This window comes from Populus euphratica, unplaced genomic scaffold (genome assembly GCF_000495115.2).
Source record: "Populus euphratica unplaced genomic scaffold, PopEup_1.0 scaffold138.1, whole genome shotgun sequence".
NCBI classification, from domain to species: domain Eukaryota; kingdom Viridiplantae; phylum Streptophyta; class Magnoliopsida; order Malpighiales; family Salicaceae; genus Populus; species Populus euphratica.
The window spans coordinates 289,705-311,409 of NW_011500027.1; the positions used below are offsets into that span (position 1 = coordinate 289,705).

A 21,705-nucleotide genomic window follows, 5' to 3' on the forward strand; every position below is an offset into this window, starting at 1 on the left:
GCAGGCCCACACCCAAAAGGCCTTCCGTTGACCCGATACAGTTTCTGAAAAGAGAATTCCGAGAAGAGGAATACAATGTGCATCCTTTTCCTACGTGGCGAGCGATAATTCGCTGTTTGGAAATGAGGCTCGGTTATCTGGTGTGGCTCAAGACAACTGGCGTTATCCTATCTGAAGGCCACGTGGCTCGTAAGGCCATTAAACTGCCAACGTCACGGAGCAAAAACTTTTGCCTTCGTAGCCGTTGATTAGATTCTGCTCTCAATCCAACGGTGTAGAAATCACTGACACCGGACTCTTCGAGGTTCCAATAGTACAAGCTCCGCAGCAACGGACCTGGTGATTTATGGGTTTTGGAGAAGAGAACTGACAAAAACTGCATGCGGGTAAGCACACTCGCTTGCTTGCCATATTGCATTTACTCGCTCGGAAAGGTTGGACACGTTTCCACATTTCTTGGTCAATTTCTTTCTCGATATATCAGTTAATTTGATGTAAATTAGATTGACTTGCTTAATAATTATTACTATAATTTTGAGTCATTTAATGTAATTTAACAGTTAGATTAAAATTGATTAAGATTATCCAATATGATTTATATCTTTGTTGTTCATTTAAAGGTTTTAACGTGCTCTTAAACTTATCATCTAATTGAATCATGTGATATTAATTTCATTTGAGGTTGTAATAAAGTTTACTTATAAATTACATAATCTAATTTTATTTTTAAATAGCAGAGATTAACTAAAATTTAAAAAATATTATCTGTTTTTAATATATCTTGATATTTTATCCAATTATGAACGGATAAGATATCACTTTTTATATTATATATAATTTTAATTAAAAATATTTTTTAATTTTAGTATATACATGATTTGAATGTGAAATAAATTGTTATATCAAGAATTAATTGTTTCAAAGTTTTTTTTTAATTAACTTCAAGTTATATAAAACACATTTTTCATATAATAAGGTGTATTGATTAAAAACATATCTAAATTATTAAAAAATATTTAATTATACTAAGAGGTTTAGACATATAAGATCCCATATGTAAATTATACATGAACTAATAAAAAAACCATATAATTATTAAAATTGGATTTAATTGCTCTTAACTTTTTATTAACAATATATTTAAGTACTTATTGAATGATATATACTTATATTAAAAAATTTAAATCGGTATCATCTTATTTATAAATCATAAATCAATTAAAAATTTCAATGTTTTATATAATAATAAATCAATGAATTATAACCTTTTGAATTTTATCATAACAATTGACATACATTTTTAGTTGTAAAGTTGCTAATTTTAATATGCACGTGATTGGATTATATTTAAGTTTAATCATTTTAATTTTTTTAATTAACCTTTATTTGTATGAAACTCAATAATATTTTTCACGTATTTGACTACAAAAATATTTAAATTATTTAACAATATTATAAAGCCTTTTTTTTTTGGTATATATTGTATGGTGGGCAGCCAATATGTCAGCTAGTCCGAAGATAAGAATCGGAACCGGCACCGTGTCCACTCACCGTCTCACCATGACAAGCACCGCCGCCGCCACTCTTTCCCTTCCTTCCCACTCTCTTATATTCATAAAGAGTAATCCTTTTCCTTCCCTCCGTCGCTCTTTCTGTCTCAACTCCCCCTCAACGCCAGCTCCCAGCTCTCATTCTCCTCTACGTGTCAAAGCTTCCTCTGCTGAGCCCTCTCCTTCTCCAGGTCCCCTCCTTTCTTTCTCTGTGTATATGGTTTTTTAGTGTGAGATATGGGGGTGATTTTGATATATCTTGTTGATTGGTGGATTTTTAGATGTTAATGTGTTGCTTTAGCTTGTATTTATTAATTTTTGTGCTGGTTGAAGGCCCTTTTTGTGTTTGATGCTTGGAAAATTGTAGGCGTGAGAATCTTGTTCATTTTATATGCTGTTCAAGAAGATGCGTTTACTACCACTAAAGATATGGACTTTGAATGATTTAGAAAAAGAAGTAAAACTTTTCTTAAGTGATGCCCGTATTGTTAATTTGGGTACAAGTATCTATTTTAACTTAAATCTAATACTAATATGACTGTTTTGTATGTTAGTTTTTACTTTCAGTTTGGGGTCTCATCTTTAATTTTGAAGCAACTGATTTTGATACAATGTATTTAGAACCTTTTATCTCTAGCAGTCTCTTTCTCTGGAAATGATTATATGAATGATTTTCAAGTTTTGATTCTGGTATATAATTGTGTTTTGCTTCCTCAAAACAACCGCGCCATGGTTGTTAATTTGGTGTTTGTTTCCTGCAGGCAAAGGTATTGAGAATGTGGTAATTATAGGTTCAGGTCCTGCTGGATACACAGCAGCAATATATGCTGCTCGTGCAAATTTGAAGCCTGTAGTGTTTGAGGGGTATCAAGTTGGTGGTGTGCCTGGTGGGCAGTTGATGACTACCACTGAAGTGGAGAACTTCCCAGGGTTTCCTGATGGAATAACCGGTCCTGATTTGATGGATAGGTAACAAAAAACAAAGTTGATTTTGCTTTAAATTTATTCTTGTTCTTGAACGGAACACACATAATTATTTCCAACTAAATTATTGCACAGAACTTTGACTTTGTTTGTTGATTAGGATGCGACGGCAAGCTGAACGTTGGGGGGCAGAACTGTTCCAAGAAGATGTGGAATCTGTTGATGTTAAAAGCAGTCCTTTTACCGTGAAGAGTAGTGAACGTAAGGTGATATATAGTTTTCTAGCATTCTGTTCTGTACATATATTGGAGTAGTTTCATTAATTTCAACTATTGAAGTATCAAATCATTTAAACACATTTTTTTTATGGAAGAAAATTTTGCTTTGAACTCTGCTTGGAGATGACCTATTTTAGCGAGTATTCTTTATAAAAAAATGCATGCTTCCTGCATGTGATTCCAATGTTTTCTTGGAAATTGTTTGAAATGCACTGTTTTTATGCGTGAGTTATGTGCCATGGCCACATGCAATTGTTTATGTATTTGTTATGCCATAAGCTGTGAATTCTTAATTAATTGGAGTTTGGAAACAAATCCAATTTCATGCTTCTGATACTAAATTTGTTTTAAATTAATATTTCAGGTTAAGTGCCACAGCATCATTTTTGCCACAGGAGCTACTGCCAGAAGACTCAGATTACCCCGTGAAGATGAATTTTGGAGTAGGGGAATTAGTGCTTGTGCAATTTGTGATGGAGCATCACCACTTTTTAAAAGGCAAGTTCTTGCTGTCGTAGGGGGAGGTGATACGGCCACAGAGGAAGCGTTGTACTTAACTAAATATGCTCGTCATGTCCATTTACTTGTACGCAAGGATCAACTTAGGGCATCTAAAGCAATGCAAGATAGGTGAGTTTTGGTGCACCCTTATTTGTGTTGTTCCATTGCAGTTGTTGGCAAGGATTGTTTTGCTGCACTTTCTTTATTAATTACTTTAGGCTGCTCCTAAATATAAAACATATAAAAGTGCATATTTAACGTTTCACAAAACTATCTTCTATATGTCAAGTTAAACATGTTTGCATTTTGATATGTTCTTAAGCACATTCCTGCTGTGCCATCTTCATCATATCTTTCTTGTAAAGTCAGGTGTTTCAGACCTTTTTGAAAGGTTTAATTTCATCAACATTTTGCAGTATGTGATCTCTGGTGTTATGTTTATTTCTGAGCGGTCATTAATTTTTCTGCAAAACCCCTTTCAGTGTAAAAATATCTCTCCTGGACTAATTATACTATTAGAAAGAAAACAAATTCTCTCATTATGTGCTAATGTTTAAGATAACTCCAACGAAAATGCAGTCGCTTATCCTTGCAAATCTGGAGGCCTTTAAATTGCAGGCAATCACACCAGTTTCTTAAATGTTGCAAACAATTTCTTTCATGGCATTATTTTCTCGTCTTTTGTGATTTAGCTGCCATGATTTCACGACTCCCGAGTTATACACTAATGAACAATTTGTATGTTGAGTTTCAACTCCCTGAAATGTTTGTTTAACAGGTTGATTATCGCAAATGTTTCAGAGTGATCAACAATCCAAATGTCACCGTGCACTTCAATACAGAGACTCTGGACATCGTTAGCAATACAAAGGGCCAGATGTCTGGTATTTTGACTAGAAAAACTGATACCGGGGAGGAATCCGTGCTTGAGGCAAAAGGCTTATTCTATGGTATTGGTCATTCTCCGAATAGCCAGCTGTTGGAAGGCCAAGTTGAACTTGATGGTGCAGGCTATGTGTTAGTTCAGGATGGTTCTGGGAAAACTTCTGTTGAAGGTGTATTTGCTGCTGGAGATGTTCAGGTAATCCTGTAAAAAACTGTCATTTGGATAGGCTTAAGACCTTTCAATTTTCATTCTAATGTCATTATTGTACTTAAGATTCTGTTATCATTCTTGCTTCTCTGGTGATGCCAAGGCTTAGAAATATGTTGATGGGATGTGTAACAGCAAAGCATGTTAATGGGAGTAATTGATTAATTCTCATTCAACAAAGATAAAGTTTGTGATTGATTTTTGAGCAAAATATGATAACTAAATGATTACTGTGAATGTGTTAGTCAAATGGAGAGATAAACTTTGCAGAAGTGATGCTGCAAAAATAAAAATATTTTGTTTTATTTTAAAGTTGTCTGATGCACTGCAAAACTTTGGTGTAAGTTGGTTTTCCTAGAATCTAAGAACTTTGACACAGTGATTATATCTTAAACAACATTCCCCATCTAGTGTCTACTACCCCCGTTCCTGGCACTGCATTGTTCCTGGTATCCTCTTATAGTTATGGTCATCCCCTGATGATTGCAGAGTTATCCTCTTATAGTTATGGTCATCCCCTGATGATTGCAGAGTTTAATATTAAAGTATAACACAAGGGTTGAATTTCGTGATCAGCACAACTTGTTTGAGACAATGTCTTACATGTCCTTTAGGCATGTTCATTAATCTTCAACTATCTTGATGCATAGATTCAAACTTCCTTGTGATCAAAACTTGTCTTTTGTTTGGGAAATCTTTAAAGGTTTTGTGATTTGGTATCCTGTTTATTTAAAAGGACCATGAGTGGAGGCAAGCCATAACAGCCGCTGGATCTGGATGTATTGCTGCTCTATCAGTTGAGAGATACCTTGTGAGCAACAACCTACTTATAGAGTTTCATCAGGTATTTCTTTCTCCTCTTGCTATTCATTTTATAAGAAAAAGGAGGGAAATTAACGTACTACTGAAGTCAAACTTTTTCTGTTTTACTCATCCCTTAGCTATTTCACATTCTCATGTGTCATGTACTCTTGTTGTTCTCAAGCATTGATTTCCATCCGTGGAACATGTCTTTCTCTAACATCACTTGTTTGGTTGCAATCTTACATCTGGAGAAGCTCCTCTTTCAATGTCTCATCACTTACTGAAATTAGAATATTTTTTTAAGAATATCTTCACCAAGCATGATCACGGACTTCAATTTTTGGTTAAAACTCACATCTCTAATATTGGATCAATCTATGGAAGTTAAATGAATTAGTTAAAGTGAGATGCATAAGATTGTAAGTTTTCTCGAAATACAGTTTGATCATCCATATTCTAGTATTTTGTTGTGGAATTTTATGCAGATCTTTACTTGTATGTGATAGCATATCTAAACAATACTCCACCTAAACTTGCTTGCTTTTCATGATTCTTTCTTTGACAGCGTCAAACTGAAGAGGTTAAGAAGGAACTCACTGACAGAGATGTTCACGAGGGCTTTGACATTACCATCACAAAGCATAAGGGCCAGGTGCATGTTCTTATTATGATGAAATATGGCAATGCATCAACAGTTTTCAGTCAAGTTGTTGTGTATAAGGTTTTTGTGTCCTTAGCTCAAAGCTTATGTTATTTCCTCGATTTACCTTCCTCAGTATGCTCTGCGAAAGTTGTATCATGAAAGTCCACGGCTTATATGTGTGCTATATACATCACCAACTTGTGGTCCATGTAGGACATTGAAGCCAATTCTCAGCAAGGTAGGTTCCATGCTAGCTTATATTGCATTGTATAATTAGGAGAATTACTGGAGGTTCTCCTGCATAATTTATATAATATTCATCCATGCTTTGTGTTTGTTTGCATTTTTGGGAATCCATCTTTCTGTGTCTGACCGCACCCCACCACCTCTTCTTCTTCTTCTTCTTTTTCAATGGTTAATGGCAGGTGATTGATGAGTTTGATCAAAATGTCCATTTTGTTGAAATTGATATTGAGGAGGATCCAGAGATAGCAGAAGCAGCTGGAATTATGGGCACACCATGTGTGCAGTTCTTCAAGAACAAGGAGATGATCAGGTTTGGAAAATTTCATTTTTTCTACTCTCTCTCTATGATGCATGAATGATCATGCAGCTGCTGTTCACATGGTTGTTTTCTGATGTCAAATTTCCTGTACTTGCCATGCAGGACTGTATCAGGGGTCAAAATGAAGAAAGAGTACAGAGAGTTCATTGAAGAAAATAAATGAGCGCTTAATCGAGCATTCATCTGGCGGTTGTGATCATGTTGTAATTCAATTTTGTTCCCCATTAAACTGGTTAGTCAAATAATACCCATATTTTTACAGAATGGTATGCTGTATTTGATCCACCACATTGCAGATTATCATGCAGAGTTCCCAAAGCAATTTTTACAGATTTACGTTCTCGAATCTTTTATTTCCCGCAACCTGTATGATTGGGCGGAGTTGAACCTATGTAATCTTTTGGTTACAAACTGATGCAAGCAGGCTATATATTTCCGTACCCATCCTCCACCAAACCCTACAACGAAGTGCCTATTTTGCTGCATCCTGTAGAATAAAATCACCCATGGAACAGGATAAAACTTGGATATTCATAATGGACATTGAAATTGCAAGGTAGAAACAAAGCTGTTTTCTCTGATTATATAAAATCCTTTGCAGCTTCATTTGTTGAATTCTTACATCCAAAGGAGAAAAGAGCCACTTTCTCATACAATTAATTTGAAATTACGGATCATAAAATTTAAGCTTGTTGATATATCAAATCCAGGACCTGAAACATGGGTGCTCTAGAAAGAAGAAAATGTCGTCAATCCAAAGCATCAAATGTATTTAAACTCGAGTTTGACCTAGATTCTCGAAGATTGGTTTTTTCTCTTTTTTATTCCATGTGACAATTATGACCAATCATCCATAAAAAGAGTGTTTTGGAGATTTCTTTTGGCATAAAGCCCGTGCAGTGCTGATGACAAGCTCTCCCTCTACTGAAGTGCCATGAAGAAAAGTAGTCTGTACGATATCAGGAGGCAAAATAGAGCAGCCACATCCCACGACTTAGGACTACCTGGGTTGATCCTCTAAATTGTCTGAAGGATCATCTCACCTTTCAACCTCGGATGTCAAGGCACAAAGGATCAAATTCAAGTCCAATTATGTCATTCTTGAAGTGACCCTGTTAAACACATGAATACAGAGATGTATTCCTATCATTAGATGTCAGCATTTACTTGATGCGTGTACAGGTCTTTAGACATTTGCGCCAGCTATTTGGTTGAACTGCACGCTTGGAGATCTTCTACCTGCAATGATACTATTACCTGCATTCCTCTTGGTGCATAACTGATGAAACACACCAGGTAGCGCCAAAAGATCTTGGGGAGGTCAGTTAGCCGTTGGAATACATTAGATTCTATCAGATTCAATACTTTATGAACGACATTCTAGCCTGTTATTTGATCATGGTATAACTTAATTAAGCCACGCAATGCTGAGACGTGAATTAACTTGCAGCAGCAGCAGTTGCCGCTGCCATGGCAATAAACGGATCGGAGATCAGTGTCCCAACCACCAATATGCATGCTTCTGAACCAGCAACGTAGCAGAATAAGTTGATGCAGAAGTACCACAAGTGAGAAATCAAAATACCTAAATTCCACTAGGTTTCCAGTTATTATAGGTAATTCCTTTCATGTAATTCGTTATCATCTTTCTTTAGCCGAGCTGATTAAGTCTTGCACCAGATTATTATAGGTAATATCTCAATGTCTCCGACTTCTTTCATGTTTGTGGTGAGGTTGAAAACCTACTATGATGAGATAGCTCTTCATAAGGCTAAATTGAAGTCGTTAACGGTGAAGAACAGTAATTGAGTACTAAAACACCTGCAAAACATGATATAATGAGGATTGAGAAAAGGTGGTAAGGATTTTGCTTACCTCCGCAAAATTAGAATGCTAAGCTCAAATAAAACACTAATTTTTTTTATTACCAAAAATCCAGAAATTGTTCAAATCAAAGTAGATAAATTTAGTCTAAAAAATTAGAATTAACTGAAATAAAACTTTAAGATAGATGTAGTGACTAACAATGAGAGATTATCCTCGTCATCTGGAAATAAAAAATCATGCATATTTCATTTTTAATATGAATTCTTCAACATAATCTTATATTTTTCATGTTAAAAAATAATATAAATTATATTTTCATGTCTCATCTAACTATTTAAATTCTAAAGTTAAGACTAATTATTTAACAAGTTGTTCCCAGATCTATAATTCTTCCTCTGCTGCACATGCCATGCCATACCATCCAAAGAAAAGGAAGAAAATAAGATAAAATACATGACAAGAACAACAAGGGGATGTAGCTCAGATGGTAGAGCGCTCGCTTAGCATGCGAGAGGTACGGGGATCGATACCCCGCATCTCCACTTTAATGTTTTTTTTTTTTAAATACTTGCAGTAAAACTGCTTTCTGCTTGATGATGGAAGGAAATACTCATTTTATCTTCCATTAATATATGTGCGATCTCTTGAACTGTAAAAGTAAGTCAATTTACTATAATTTTTCACAAACTAAAGGTGGAGCTAACATGTATGGAGAGGGAGAGGCACCCGCAAATGCATCAAGTAGGGAGGATTTTGCACCCATAATGACCGTGATCCGATCAGGTACAGCGTAACCCACTTTGCCTATTTAGCAACTTCCTAGGCGCACTGCCACTTTTCCTTTTAAGTTGATAGCCACCAGTACTACGGTTCCATCTTCCATATCAGATGTATGCATTGCTTCCTTTTCTTTTATACTAACTGGACTCCAACTGCTCTTCCTTCTCCCTCTCTTGAATCTTCATCTTGATAGATGGACATTGTTATTGTTCATAACCAGTTTTGAGGCCCTGCGTTTTACTTGTGGACAATGCTGGTCCCTCTATAGCCAGTGACCCTGCTAACTTGGTGTCTCTGCCAAGGGTATTGTCTATATAAATTAATAGTCATAAAGTTTATTTGGCCTTGTCTTTGAGACGGCGGCCAGAGCCAAATATGTGCGTGTGTGTAGAGAGAGAGAGAGAGAGAGATTCTTCCATCACTTCCAAATATATATGATCATCACACATCAAGTAGTTTTAACACAAAAATGTTGATATTTTGTAGGATAAAATACTACTAAGATGATGGAGGAAATTATATGATTTTTGGTTAGTTCTCAAAAGTAAACAGCAAGGAAAAGCCACTGATTTCTGCATTTCGTTTTCTCACTGTCTCTTTACAATCAGAAAACTTTGGCATTTCGCAACTAGATATCCTAAGCAGCTTCCATGTTCTTCCCAACTCAAGTTGAGCCGAATGTCCTAGCGACTCCAATCTGGTTTTCAGATTGGAGCTTCCTTCGGGTCAGCTTTAACACCCCAAACTCACTTCGTCTTTAAGACTGGTAGATTTTTTATTTCCCTGTCTGATTTTAAGATTTGAACGCCGACGACGACGAAGAGAGCATAACTCGTTAATCATCCACCCGACACCTAATGGTAACTGATCTATTACTATAATGATGCCTGTTTTATATTTGTGTTTTTCCAGAAATTTAAAATAAACTGGTTTAAATTAATAATATTTTTAAAATTGGTTATTAAAAAAATAAATTTTGAGCTGAGAATTATTCATGTAAATACACAAGGACTTCGTTACGAGACATTCCCATCGTCTGTCCATAAACCATTCTGCGAACTTTAGTTTCTCAATTCTGTCGTGTTTCCTCCTAGCCGATGCCACTGCCTATAAGAAGAATATGGTTCATCTAGCCCCCCGCCTGAAGTCCTGGACTCGGTGCAATTTTCAAGATTATGATCAAATCCATTTTTATACTTGCTTAATTGAGCCTTGAGACTTGAACCAGAAGAGGACACCAAGGTCGTAAGAGATACCATCCAATATCATCCAAACAACATCACCGGAGGCTAATAGAGGGAACAGTACCAGATTAACAGAAAGCTCATTACCAACTTGAACACGGGCATCTCAAGTTTTTTCACACGAAAAATGAGTTCAAAATTAAAATACAGCACATGGTTACAGGTGACAGTGCAGTATATGCGGTATTGCAGCTTTGGATATCTCCGAGAGAAAAGAAAGAAGAAATTTTTTGAAATTCCAGATCTTATGATACAGTGTTGGTCTCAGGGACATCATCAAGGATGAAACAACCAAGTTTACCTGTCCTAAAAAGAGTGAGAAACTTCTTTGATACCATCAAGCGAGCTTCAGATGCCTTATGAGGTATCTTCAGTGCCTTCTGCAGCACCTCAAATTGTTGCTCTATAAGATTCTCCAAATCATTCTCATCCTCCACATTACCATTGAATTCTGCCAGTGTTTTGTACATTGCACATTGGACTTCTGTGACAAGATTCTGTAGGTGAACAAGAACAGAGACAAAAAAATATTAGAAACGATACCAATGTCGACAGAATAAGTTATGTAGTTATATATACTCAATGAATGAAGATCCGATGAACTCTAAACATCTGAGTTGCAAATTGTCACCCAATCATAATTTAATCAAGATAATTGAATAAATCTCTTCAAATAAAATTTGTAACAGCCTCAGATTCTGGATTCCACAAACACACACATATATAGAGAGAGAGAAGCAGAGAGGCAGCATGACTTTGTTACCTCAACATACACCACATCAGACACACTAGGTGACTTCCTCCTATTTGGCCGAAGATCTTTAGGATCATATTTGTGTTTCTCCTCAGATTCATATCGAATCCCATCCATTTTTCTGTTATTCCAGTGTTTCCAGTGAAGAGGAGTGCCTCGAGTATTTAAAACTGCTAGCAAGTATCGGGCAATACGCTCCTCACCTACAACAGAATCTTTCACTGATCCTGCACATACATTCAAACACATAATTTTTGCTAGGTGTACGTGAACATGCAGCAGAGGGGACGATACTTATGGGATGGTAGCAATTAATTAATGCAAGTGTCTTGAACTTGTTGAGGCATATGCATATGGCAATTTTTGGAAATGTCAGGCTCAGGTAATTAAAAAGGAAACAAAGAGGACTAAACCTGCAAGAGATAACTTTAATCCTGTTTCAATATCTGGGATACTGGGAACCAACACGCCCGGGGTGTCCAGCATGTATATGCTAGGCTTATGAGCAATCTGCAAATCATATTCAAAGTAATCAACATTTGATAAAGTATATCAACAACAGCATGAACAAACCAAAAGGATGGTGCCTGAAAATATTTCATCAAGAAAACAACAAAAAGCGACAGGCAGAAATAGACAGAGATAAAAGAAATAATTCAGAATTTTGAGAGGATCATTTTTTTCTAGTTTGATAAAGGTATCAAAAGCAGCTTGGCAGAAAAATAAAATATATTTTTAAGTGAGAAAAAAAGCATCTGAGCAAAGACTCATGGATCTCTAAACGATGTCTTTGAGGTTCACAGCAAGAACTAAAGAGAAAAAAACATAAAAGAAAATGGAAAAGAAAGGCTTTTATGTGAAAATATGAAAGTGATGCTATTGAATTTATACATGGCAAATCCAGTGCATTATCATGTTTTGTAGGGGATAGCAAGAGAGTGTATATGGGTGTGCAACAGCATACTGAGCATTTGTATGCAGATAGGCAGGTTGACGGACAGAAATACTTATCACATAATCCAGGGCCTGAAAAAAATGAGGCAACCAAGATACTTCACCTTGTATCCTGCAATATCTTGAGTTACACCAGGCAAAGGACCCACTGTAGCTCGTTTCTTTTTCCCCTGCACTATGTAGAAAACTCAAATCATCATCGCCCAACACATGACTTGAACATAAAGACAGGTAGTTAACATGCAAGCCAAATTATAGTTCATAACAATGGTTTACACAAAATATGGTAACATCTTACCAGCAAAGCGAGACAATGCAATTTGATGGATTGAGTTTATCAAAGCTGATTTCCCAACATTAGGAACACCAACCACCATAACAAGGAGAGTAGGTTCCCTCGATATCACCTCCTTGAGTTTGAACTCCACAACTTCAAGAAGCTTCAGCACACGAATCACAAACAGCATTATGAACAAACTTGAAAATATTACAGGAATATTAGATTAAAAACTCAAATTTAATTGAACACACAGGCAAATGGAGTAAATCAAATAAAATTGACCGAATGAAAGTCAAGCAATTGTAGCAGAAGTCAGTTTCGTGTTTGATTTCATTTGTTTTCTTTTCTTTAGATAGCTAGCTGTTCTACTTTAAATATTGCATAGGCTGGCCACCTGCTTTCTTTCAGCCAATGAAAAAGAAAACATTAATGCAAATGCAAGTATTTCTTTTTGTACTGCTGAGACATGGTAATAAACACAACATTTTCAATCAATTAGCATAGATTTAAGGTTTTCTTATGATGAAAGCAAATTTATTTTTCAGTATTTCATCAGCAACTATACATATATTTGAACCAAAATTGAAAACTAAATTTTAACAGCACTTTATCTAGCTTATCAACTAACCTTCTGAACAGAACTCTTGCTGTGTGCACTTATCGGAATGCAATCTTGCTTGCGTGAGTCAAAATAACGAATCCATTTCTACAACAATTAAACATACAAACATCACACTCATATTAAACATAGCATCCCCAACCAACTATTCAAATTCCCGGAATCAAATGATCATGAAATTAATTTATGCAAACACATAGACAAATTATTTTGTTAACAAATTTTCGAAACTATAAAAATCCCCAAAATTCTTATCATTCACAAAATCAAATGGGTACAAAATACCCGCATTTCCAGTCAAATCCCAATTTAAGTAACTTAATCAATTAAATTTGAAATCTTTCACAACTCTCCAAACAAAATTTAACATAACTAACTATACCCAAATTTTATTTTCCCTTTTCTAAACTTTACACAAGTATTTAAGTAACAAACAACTCTAAAAATTCAACCTTTCCAATTCAAAAAAAAACAAAACGAAGAAGCAAGAAACAGACAATTTACATGCATAATATTAGGATTAGCCAAATCCTTCTTATTAAGAGCAATAACACGTCTTTTTGCAGCAAGTTGAGGTTGTAAGTCTTCATTTGCTGACGATAATGGAATCTGTACATTAATTACCAAACACAAAAACAAGAACAAGTAAAAAAAGTTGCTCTTTACCTCGGAAAAAATAAAACAAATGAAACCCGTATACTTACACGAGAGTCACGGACTTCTATGACTAGGTCGGCAAGTTTCAGGCGGTTTCGGATGGCGCGGGTGGCAGCAGCCATGTGGCCAGGGAACCAGTTAATGGCTCCACCACCTGCGTTGAAACCCATCTCTCCTATTCCTTTCTTTACTATTCCCTTTAACCCTGAACGCATTTTCCAACTATTTTTATCAAATTGTTCGATCAAATTTCTTTCTTTCTCTTTCAGTCTCTCTCTCTGCTGCAGATTAGCTTAAACCCTTATGCTACCTCTGTTTCCAAAACCTCGGAAGGAAAATGTTCTTAGCCCATTTCTTCCCGAAGTGTAAGGAAATTTGGGCTTGTGCTTGTTGTTCTAGAATTCAACAATACTGCCCATGATGTTTCTAGCCATGTCTGAGTTTTGATTTTAAAAGGCCCAAATTGCAAATGAGAAGGGTATTGCAAATTTGCGATGTTCATGGACCAATTGGACCTCTTGAACAAAATAAATTGACTTATAAAAAGAGATGCTTTCTTCTTTCCAAATATATGCTAATTATTCTTTTTTTAAAGATTGGATAAATATAATGTTTAGCATGCATTTTACTTTTTTCAAAGATCGGATAAATATAATGTTTAGCATGCATTTTAGTGATAATTTTTTAGTGCGGTTGTAACTATCATTACATTAGAGTCATAAGTTAGTTAACAATATAGAAAGATTAATTTGATTGATAAGTAGATTTGTTCTTGAACTCAAATTTTTTTTTTTAAAAAAAATATTATGATAAAATATTTTTTTTATGTGAAAAAAATATAGATTATTATTTTTCATTAAAAATATGATCATTAAAAACATGATAAATTTGTTATCTCTACCTAAGAACATTAGTTCAAGTCTTGTGACTCCTATAATATGAAACAAATGTTATTTTTCATGGCTTCATCTATATGCTGTGTATGTAAGTAAGCTCACCTTGTAGTTACACGAATTTGTCTTTTAATAGTTTTTGTTTGAATTATGATGCGAACAATTTATACTTTGTGGATAAAAATTAGCTTAAGAATATAATCTAACCTTAAAAATCTATTAAAAAGGACTGATTAATCTAAGTATCCCAACACAATCCTCTCCAACCTAATTCTTGGCTCTAATCCATTCTCTCCAACCTTCAGGTTATGCTGTAAGAACTTCAATTTGAACATACATTGATGTTCAAGAAAAAATAGTTCATACCAAAAACTGATCAGCGGACAAGACACTCGTCACCTTTTCACGGATCATACAGCAAACAAAAAATTATAGATATATAAAATGAACTAAACATCACAGAGCCCAAGCTCATCTAATAAAATTAAGGAAGAACACCAGCTAATCATAGTTATGGACTGGACCGAGCCACGTCATGAAGATTTGTTTTTTTTTTACATCTTAAATGACTAGCTTCAAGTCCAATACAAGGATAGTATTCGTTGAAGCTTAACAGACCTAGGCAGAGTGCTACATGAAGATCACTATTATAAGTCTATAGACTTGTTTAATTTCTATATATGATTTTTATTATTCCAGTTTATATATAAAATGGTTCAACTGGATCTTAAAGACGTGGAGGCTAATCATTTATGATGTTCAAAGGCATAAAAAGGAAGGGAATCAGAATGGTTAAGATACTGCAGCGCAAAGTATTTAAAAAAAAATATTAAAAAATATTTTTTTTAGATTTTTATATTAATACTAACCTATCAAAATATTTTTTAATATCTTTTAAAACCAAAAACATTTTAAAAAACACATCTAAAAACAATAGTGAATGCAGTATATATAATATATTTGTTCAAGATTATATATATATATGATCCAACACAACGTTGCCCTCTATTATTAATCGCCAACTTTACTATAATTTGCATGTTTGTATTCCACGTGAACTCGTGCTTGAACTCATCGCTATATAACAGTTGTTCATGCTCTTGATGAATATTCACGTTGCTTTCTTTTCTTTTTCATCTGAAATTGTCTCTGATCTTCCATGTTAATTGGATACTAGCCCAATGAGTCTTGAAATACGTAATGCCTGGGGATGTTTCTTAACTGCTATCTGCGTGCGCGCGAGGCTCTCTCTAGTCTTAATATTTATGTCATCCTGGAATTTATTAGCTTTTCATTCTTCGTCAGTCCTACACATTTAGGGTTAGCATGAGACAGGTATCTGGAAACTTGATTAATTTAGGCAGAGGTCCGAACTGGAACTGGAGAAATTGAAATTAATTTATCTTCCTTTTCCCCACAGAGAAAGACGGGCTCCTGCATGCGTAGTGGCTAGCACTTAAACCAAATTAATCAGTAATCATGTCTTGATACATAATTATACTGTAATTAGCAACGACATAATCTTCCCATGTTAAGCCCTGCTAATGCTCCCAGCAAGACGGGCTCGGCGATGACTGAGGAAACAATCACAGAGATTTATGGTTATGGACCTGGACAGAGCCACGTCGTTAAGATACAGTAGAACCATTTTTATATACTCGACCACTACAGGTCATTTCTAGGAATTAACCAAATCCATATCTATAAACACTTTTTGGCGACGGCAAGGTCAGTTTAACTTGAATAAACGTCTAGGTGTTCCTTAGGCCACGTATTTATATATAAAAAAAATATTCTGAAAATATCACGGGTCAGCTGGTGGCAGTGGGGGTAAGCATTCAGGCAGTTCGAATAAAAAATAACCATTTTGAAGATTTTTTTGAATTGCCCAATTGTTTTTTCAAATCTTCCTATATAAAATAATGTTTTGATCCTTCCAATTATATTTTACCTAAATTATATTTCAAGTAACTAGGATAGGACCGATTATCCCCTTTTTTTACCAATTTTTATCTTAAATCTCGTTTGATAAAATTAAGCTCTAAGAAAGATTTGAACGAATTAAAAAATTTGCTAGTTTTAAAAAATTATGAATAAACAAAAAATATAATTTGAGCATTTCGGTTTCCTGATTTTCTTCATTTTACTTCAATTAAATTCAAAATAAGTTTTAGATAATTTTCTCTTTAAATAATTTTTTAAATAATTTTCTGATAATGTATATAAAGATTAACTCTGAAATCAATAAAAAAAACAAAAAACAAAACAAAACAAAACAACCACCAACATAAAATCTAATATATTTTTGTTACACATACTGTTTAAAAATAAAGACGACACCTTAATAATATATACATATATACATATATACATATATTTGTTTAAAAATAAAGGCGACACCTTAATAATATATACATATATATATATATATACATATATACATACATATATATAAAAAGTGAAAGGATAAAAATACTCCTTGACACAAGACAAAAACAATTAAAATTCAAGATTAATTTAATAATTTCACTCTGCAACTAAAATGAAAAATGCTGAAAGTGTCCCTCCCCTCTAGTTTTATTTTTATTTTTTTTCCTCCAGGAGCATATAGGAGATTTCTTTGTTCTAATAACAATATATATATATATATTATATCCCTATTCTCAAAGTTGTTCTAATAACAATATATATATATTATATCCCTATTCTCAAAGCCAGTTGTGTTCTGTTTATAAGGTAAAATTAACAAGACAAAAACAATTAAAATTCAAGATTAATTTAATAATTTCACTCTGCAACTAAAATGAAAAATGCTGAAAGTGTCCCTCCCCTCTAGTTTTATTTTTATTTTTTTTCCTCCAGGAGCATATAGGAGATTTCTTTTTTCTAATAACAATATATATATATTATATCCCTATTCTCAAAGCCAGTTGTGTTCTGTTTATAAGGTAAAATTATCACTTCACAATTCCAATCTACGATGACGATAAGTGTATAAATTCACATTAAACTCAGGAGCTGTTGTAGTGTCTTTTATTATACAAGGTAGGTAGCTAGTTTCTGTAAGCATGCATAATATTTATTCAAGTTATATCTATCTCTTATCAAAAACAACTATCATGCGTAATATTTATTCAAGTTATATCTATCTTGCCCTGGTTTCTTTTCGGCACTCCATTCTATATATATGTGACAAGTGTTTTGTTCACGTTCTCTTAGATCCCCAAGACGATTTTCCCATGTGAGTACCCTTGTGCTAATACTCTTATTTTACATCTTTTGTATTTTGGATCAGCTCAGTGAGTGCTGCTGTTTACAGTCTTGATGAATAAGAGCCACGTTACTTTCTTCAATTTCTTTTCTTTTGGGTTTGTCTCCATTCCATGTTCCACCATTTTAAGCCAGCAACACCATATTGTTGGTGCTAAAGTCTCTATGAACTGATGCCTTTGAATAAGAGGAGTGAGAGAAGCTCAAAATTGAATATATTTACGAACTAGCCAGCTAGCTGCATCAATTAGTCTACACCTACAAAAATATCCTTCTGGTAGAAGAGATTGGGAGGATGCGTATGTGTTCTCTTCTAATTAATGCTTAGAGACGATCTCATCCAAAACTATCTTGCTCAAGAAAACAATGTCATGCATGCAGTTTCCACATGTTCTCGATCGTGCCCTCATTGACACTCTGGTTATTAGTTGTTCTAGCTAATGCTTAATTATGGTCAATTATGTTTTTTTTTTAGAGGTCGTCTATTTTTAATATGGTTTTTATGGATTGAGACTAAATCTCTCATTGATCGGGTTATTTTATTTATATTTAATTGTTTTTTCATAATAATTTCTTCTCTCATTTTCTTTGATGGAATTCAAAATCATTAGTTACCGAATATTAAATTAAGATGAAAAATCCCCCAGGGTTGGTCGAGCGGTATTTAGCTAGGGATTTTATCTCAAGTTTAAATCCAGCAACATCAAATCTCTTTGAGTTACAGGTTACAGGGCTTAACCCTGTATAAAGACTAGTTCCAGACTGTAAAAATTTAGTCTAAGCTGTCTAAGATATCTGAATTTTTTTAAAAAATTAAGGTGAAAACAAAAATAGAATATCAATTAAAGAGATCACCAGGGAATTGTGTTCTTCTTCTTCTTCTTTTTGGCAAAAAAATGGAAGAACCAATTGGGTTGAAATTAAAAGGGCCTTTACTTGTAGATTGGCAGCACAAGTTTTCTCAAGATTTCTAACCTCAATATATATTACCAAAAACTCTGACTCAAAGCCTTATTACAAACCTTAAAATATTTTGAGTTAGGGATCAGCGGTTAGAGAAGTTGTCATAACGATTTTGATATTGTTTTTCATTGCACTTTATAGTAGGAGTGCCAGCTGGGGCATCCTTAATTAGCCAATTCAATAATAATCAACATACCATATTAAAAAAAAAAAAATTCTTTGAAAGTACAGCAAGAATTATTTAAATCTTAAACAAAAACATATTAATTAGCCAATTCAATAATAATCAATATACCATATTAAAAAAAAAAAAAATCTTTGAAAGTACAGCAAGAATTATTTAAATCTTAAACAAAAACTTGTGTGAGTAATCTATGATCTATTTCCTATTTGTTAGGTATAAATTTTATACATTTATTTTATACCATACACGTTAATTTTTCAGATAAACAAAAATAAAACACCACGTAATTGTTCCCTTCAAAAACTATTGTCTAATGCTAGACAAAGATATCCGAGACGTTATTAAATACAGAAGCAGATGTCCAAACTCCGAACTGGACCTCTGAAGATAACGTATCTTTATGAGTTGTTGACTCAAAAACCTATAGATCTTGAGGTCCTTTCTCGATTATGGGACACAGCTTCGACACGTTTACATTGTCCATATGTTATCTTGGCTGTACTTTCATTCCTCTTCTGTAATACCATATCTTGCATCTTTGGGTGTTCATGGATTCGTTTGAGATTAATTCAACCAGACCAAGATATTTTTTTCCCATGTGATCTTGATCCGTTTGAGATACGACATCGTCAATTGTTGTTGTTATTGAATAATTACGGAAAACCCTCGTCAAAATCCATCTGTAGTTCTTTCTTTCTTCTAATGGAAGGTAAGGTGGTGGGTGGGTCTTGAAATATATTATAGAAGCAGCCTTTTAAATTCCACTTTCACTTTAGCATTTCTATGTTTTGAGTTTGTGATGAAAATTCCAAGTCTTCAAAGCGGGTAAATGGTATTTGGTTAAATCTTATTGTTGGAGTTTTTAGATATAAAATGATTGATAAGGACTGTAAAGTACTAAAAATATTTTATTTATATTAAATTATTTATAACTTTTTAAAATCACATGAAATGTATCAATATTTTTTTTATGAAAATAATTCACAAGTTCAAATAATTTAAAAAACAAAATTGGATAACAATATGTATGGTCACATCATTTTAACAGATTTTTTGTTTTAAATAGAGTTAGTAAAGAACTATATATTATTTTTATCATGCGTAATTTAATATAATAATAAATAAAGTTGTCATTTTAATTATGAAAACTAGATTTCACAATAAACAACTATGATCTTAATTAAAAGTAAGAGGTACTTGTTTTATTTGAAAAACAAAATAATATTTTTTTAAATAATAATTAAATGCTTTAATTTCACAAGAAAACATGCATTAATTTTAGATGAAACATAGCTGTGCTTAATTTAGTAGAATAACAATAACAACCAAACATAGTGAAAGTCAATGAACAGTATTGATCAAAATTTCAACCAATCACAGTGCGTCACATGTAATTGTTAAGCTCGTAAGTTTGACTTTAACAAAAACAACCACTAATAGTTATGAACAAAAACTAAAAAAGGAATTAAACGCACCTTCGACTTGAACAGTGCTTTAACTTTTTTTTAGTTTTAATTTTATTTTTTAATATTAAATTTACTGTAGAAGCACAAATCACTGTTTAATTTAATTTTTTAATTTTAATTTTAATTTTAATATTAAATTTAATCTAATATATTATTATTTTAATATTTAAAAAATATTATTTAAAAAATTTCTTAATCAATCTAGATTGTTATCAATTATTCATATTATTTTTATACATACCAAGTTAACATAGTTAAATCAAATTAAGTTTTGTATAATTTAAAATTCTTTTCCAAGAAAACATGTTAATAATGTTAATTATCTTTTTACGTTAAAAAAAAATTGAATAGCATACTTACTATATAATTCCAAATGAACAATTCTCATTACAGAATTATCCAATGATCAACAATTAACAGCATAATATCTCGTCCCATCAAGCTTGGCTTTTCTCATCACAAATCAATGCACGTCATTTTATCCATGGATAGACGATAACCTTCCCCAGATACTGGAAAAGATTATGACTTTTGCATAAAATGACGGATCCTTAATAAAGATTCTGCTTGGGGACAAAGAGTAGTGTTTCCTTTAAGTGATTTATGGCCGCGATGTGCCAACTTGTAGGGAAGTGGGTCGACACAGTAGTGAGCGCAGACCTAAGTTTTATTTCTTTGCCAAACTCAATTACTATAATTAATTAATAATTTCATATATATATATATATATATATCCACTTTAATCTGCAAATATTTATTTGACTAATGCTATTTTTTCGATGTTTAGTCCAAATTAAGACATTTTAAATTGAGTAATGTTGATTTTTAGAGTATTTTTCGAATGAGAAAAAACCCCATGTATATATTGAATTAATATACTCATCCATGATTAATTAAAATGTTTTGAAAAGTGGATTGTAAAAGAAATCGTCCAATAAAATCAACACTAAAATTCTTAATTTCAAATAAAATGAGGTTACCTAACTTCGAATAATGCTATACATGAACAAAAAAATAAAATTATATATGAATCATTTAGATTATCGTGTGAAATAACTCTTAATTTTCTTAAATTTTTCTCCTATTATTCGACAATTCTCCCTGCTTCTAATTAATATATTAGAGATGTTTTCTCAAGATAAATAACATTAATATTCCTTTCGGATAATTTGGCCATGGGTATCCTAATCAATCAACTTATAAGGCAATCAAACTCTCATAGTCATATATATCAAGCGCACTTACATCTAAACTAAAAGCTAACCTTAAATTTCTTGAAGTTAATGTTGCCTTTAGCAGACAAATAAATATATGTATAAATGCCTCTACAATTTCCCAAGTTGACAGTCGAGGCAGTCCTGTTTGCTAGAATAATACTAACTGTAGTAGAATTATTGTGAAAATTCATGGTCTTGGGCCAGGGCAATAAGCATGCCGATCATTTCTTCTTTAGCCG

The 21,705-nt window shown here is 33.3% G+C and overlaps 2 protein-coding genes and 1 non-coding gene across 4 annotated transcripts; 2 read left to right on the top strand and 1 right to left on the bottom strand.

Annotated features, from left to right (window-relative positions):
• Positions 1 to 1,456: 1,456 nt before the first annotated feature.
• On the top strand, positions 1,457 to 6,699 carry NTRC (NADPH-dependent thioredoxin reductase C). The gene is made up of 10 exons (XM_011049776.1): positions 1,457 to 1,741; positions 2,312 to 2,519; positions 2,635 to 2,740; positions 3,117 to 3,382; positions 4,055 to 4,334; positions 5,083 to 5,190; positions 5,716 to 5,802; positions 5,927 to 6,031; positions 6,219 to 6,349; positions 6,461 to 6,699. The coding sequence occupies exons 1-10, from the start codon at positions 1,501 to 1,503 to the stop codon at positions 6,519 to 6,521; spliced, it is 1,593 nt and encodes a 530-aa protein (XP_011048078.1). The 5' UTR covers positions 1,457 to 1,500; the 3' UTR covers positions 6,522 to 6,699.
• Positions 6,700 to 8,654: 1,955 nt separating this feature from the next.
• Positions 8,655 to 8,727, top strand: TRNAA-AGC (transfer RNA alanine (anticodon AGC)). Its single transcript has one exon. It is a non-coding gene; the product is annotated as a tRNA-Ala (tRNA).
• A 1,531-nt stretch (positions 8,728 to 10,258) lies between these two features.
• Positions 10,259 to 13,805, bottom strand: LOC105142243 (P-loop containing nucleoside triphosphate hydrolases superfamily protein). Of its 2 annotated transcripts, XM_011049777.1 has the most exons (8): positions 13,521 to 13,805; positions 13,321 to 13,425; positions 12,826 to 12,903; positions 12,216 to 12,357; positions 12,022 to 12,092; positions 11,377 to 11,473; positions 10,973 to 11,190; positions 10,259 to 10,706 (listed from the first exon to the last, which is right to left on the bottom strand). In XM_011049777.1, the coding sequence occupies exons 1-8, from the start codon at positions 13,686 to 13,688 to the stop codon at positions 10,455 to 10,457; spliced, it is 1,131 nt and encodes a 376-aa protein (XP_011048079.1). In that variant the 5' UTR covers positions 13,689 to 13,805; the 3' UTR covers positions 10,259 to 10,454. The 2 variants fall into 2 exon arrangements, with proteins under 2 accessions (XP_011048079.1, XP_011048081.1); XM_011049779.1 differs by lacking the exon at positions 13,321 to 13,425.
• Positions 13,806 to 21,705: the final 7,900 nt, after the last annotated feature.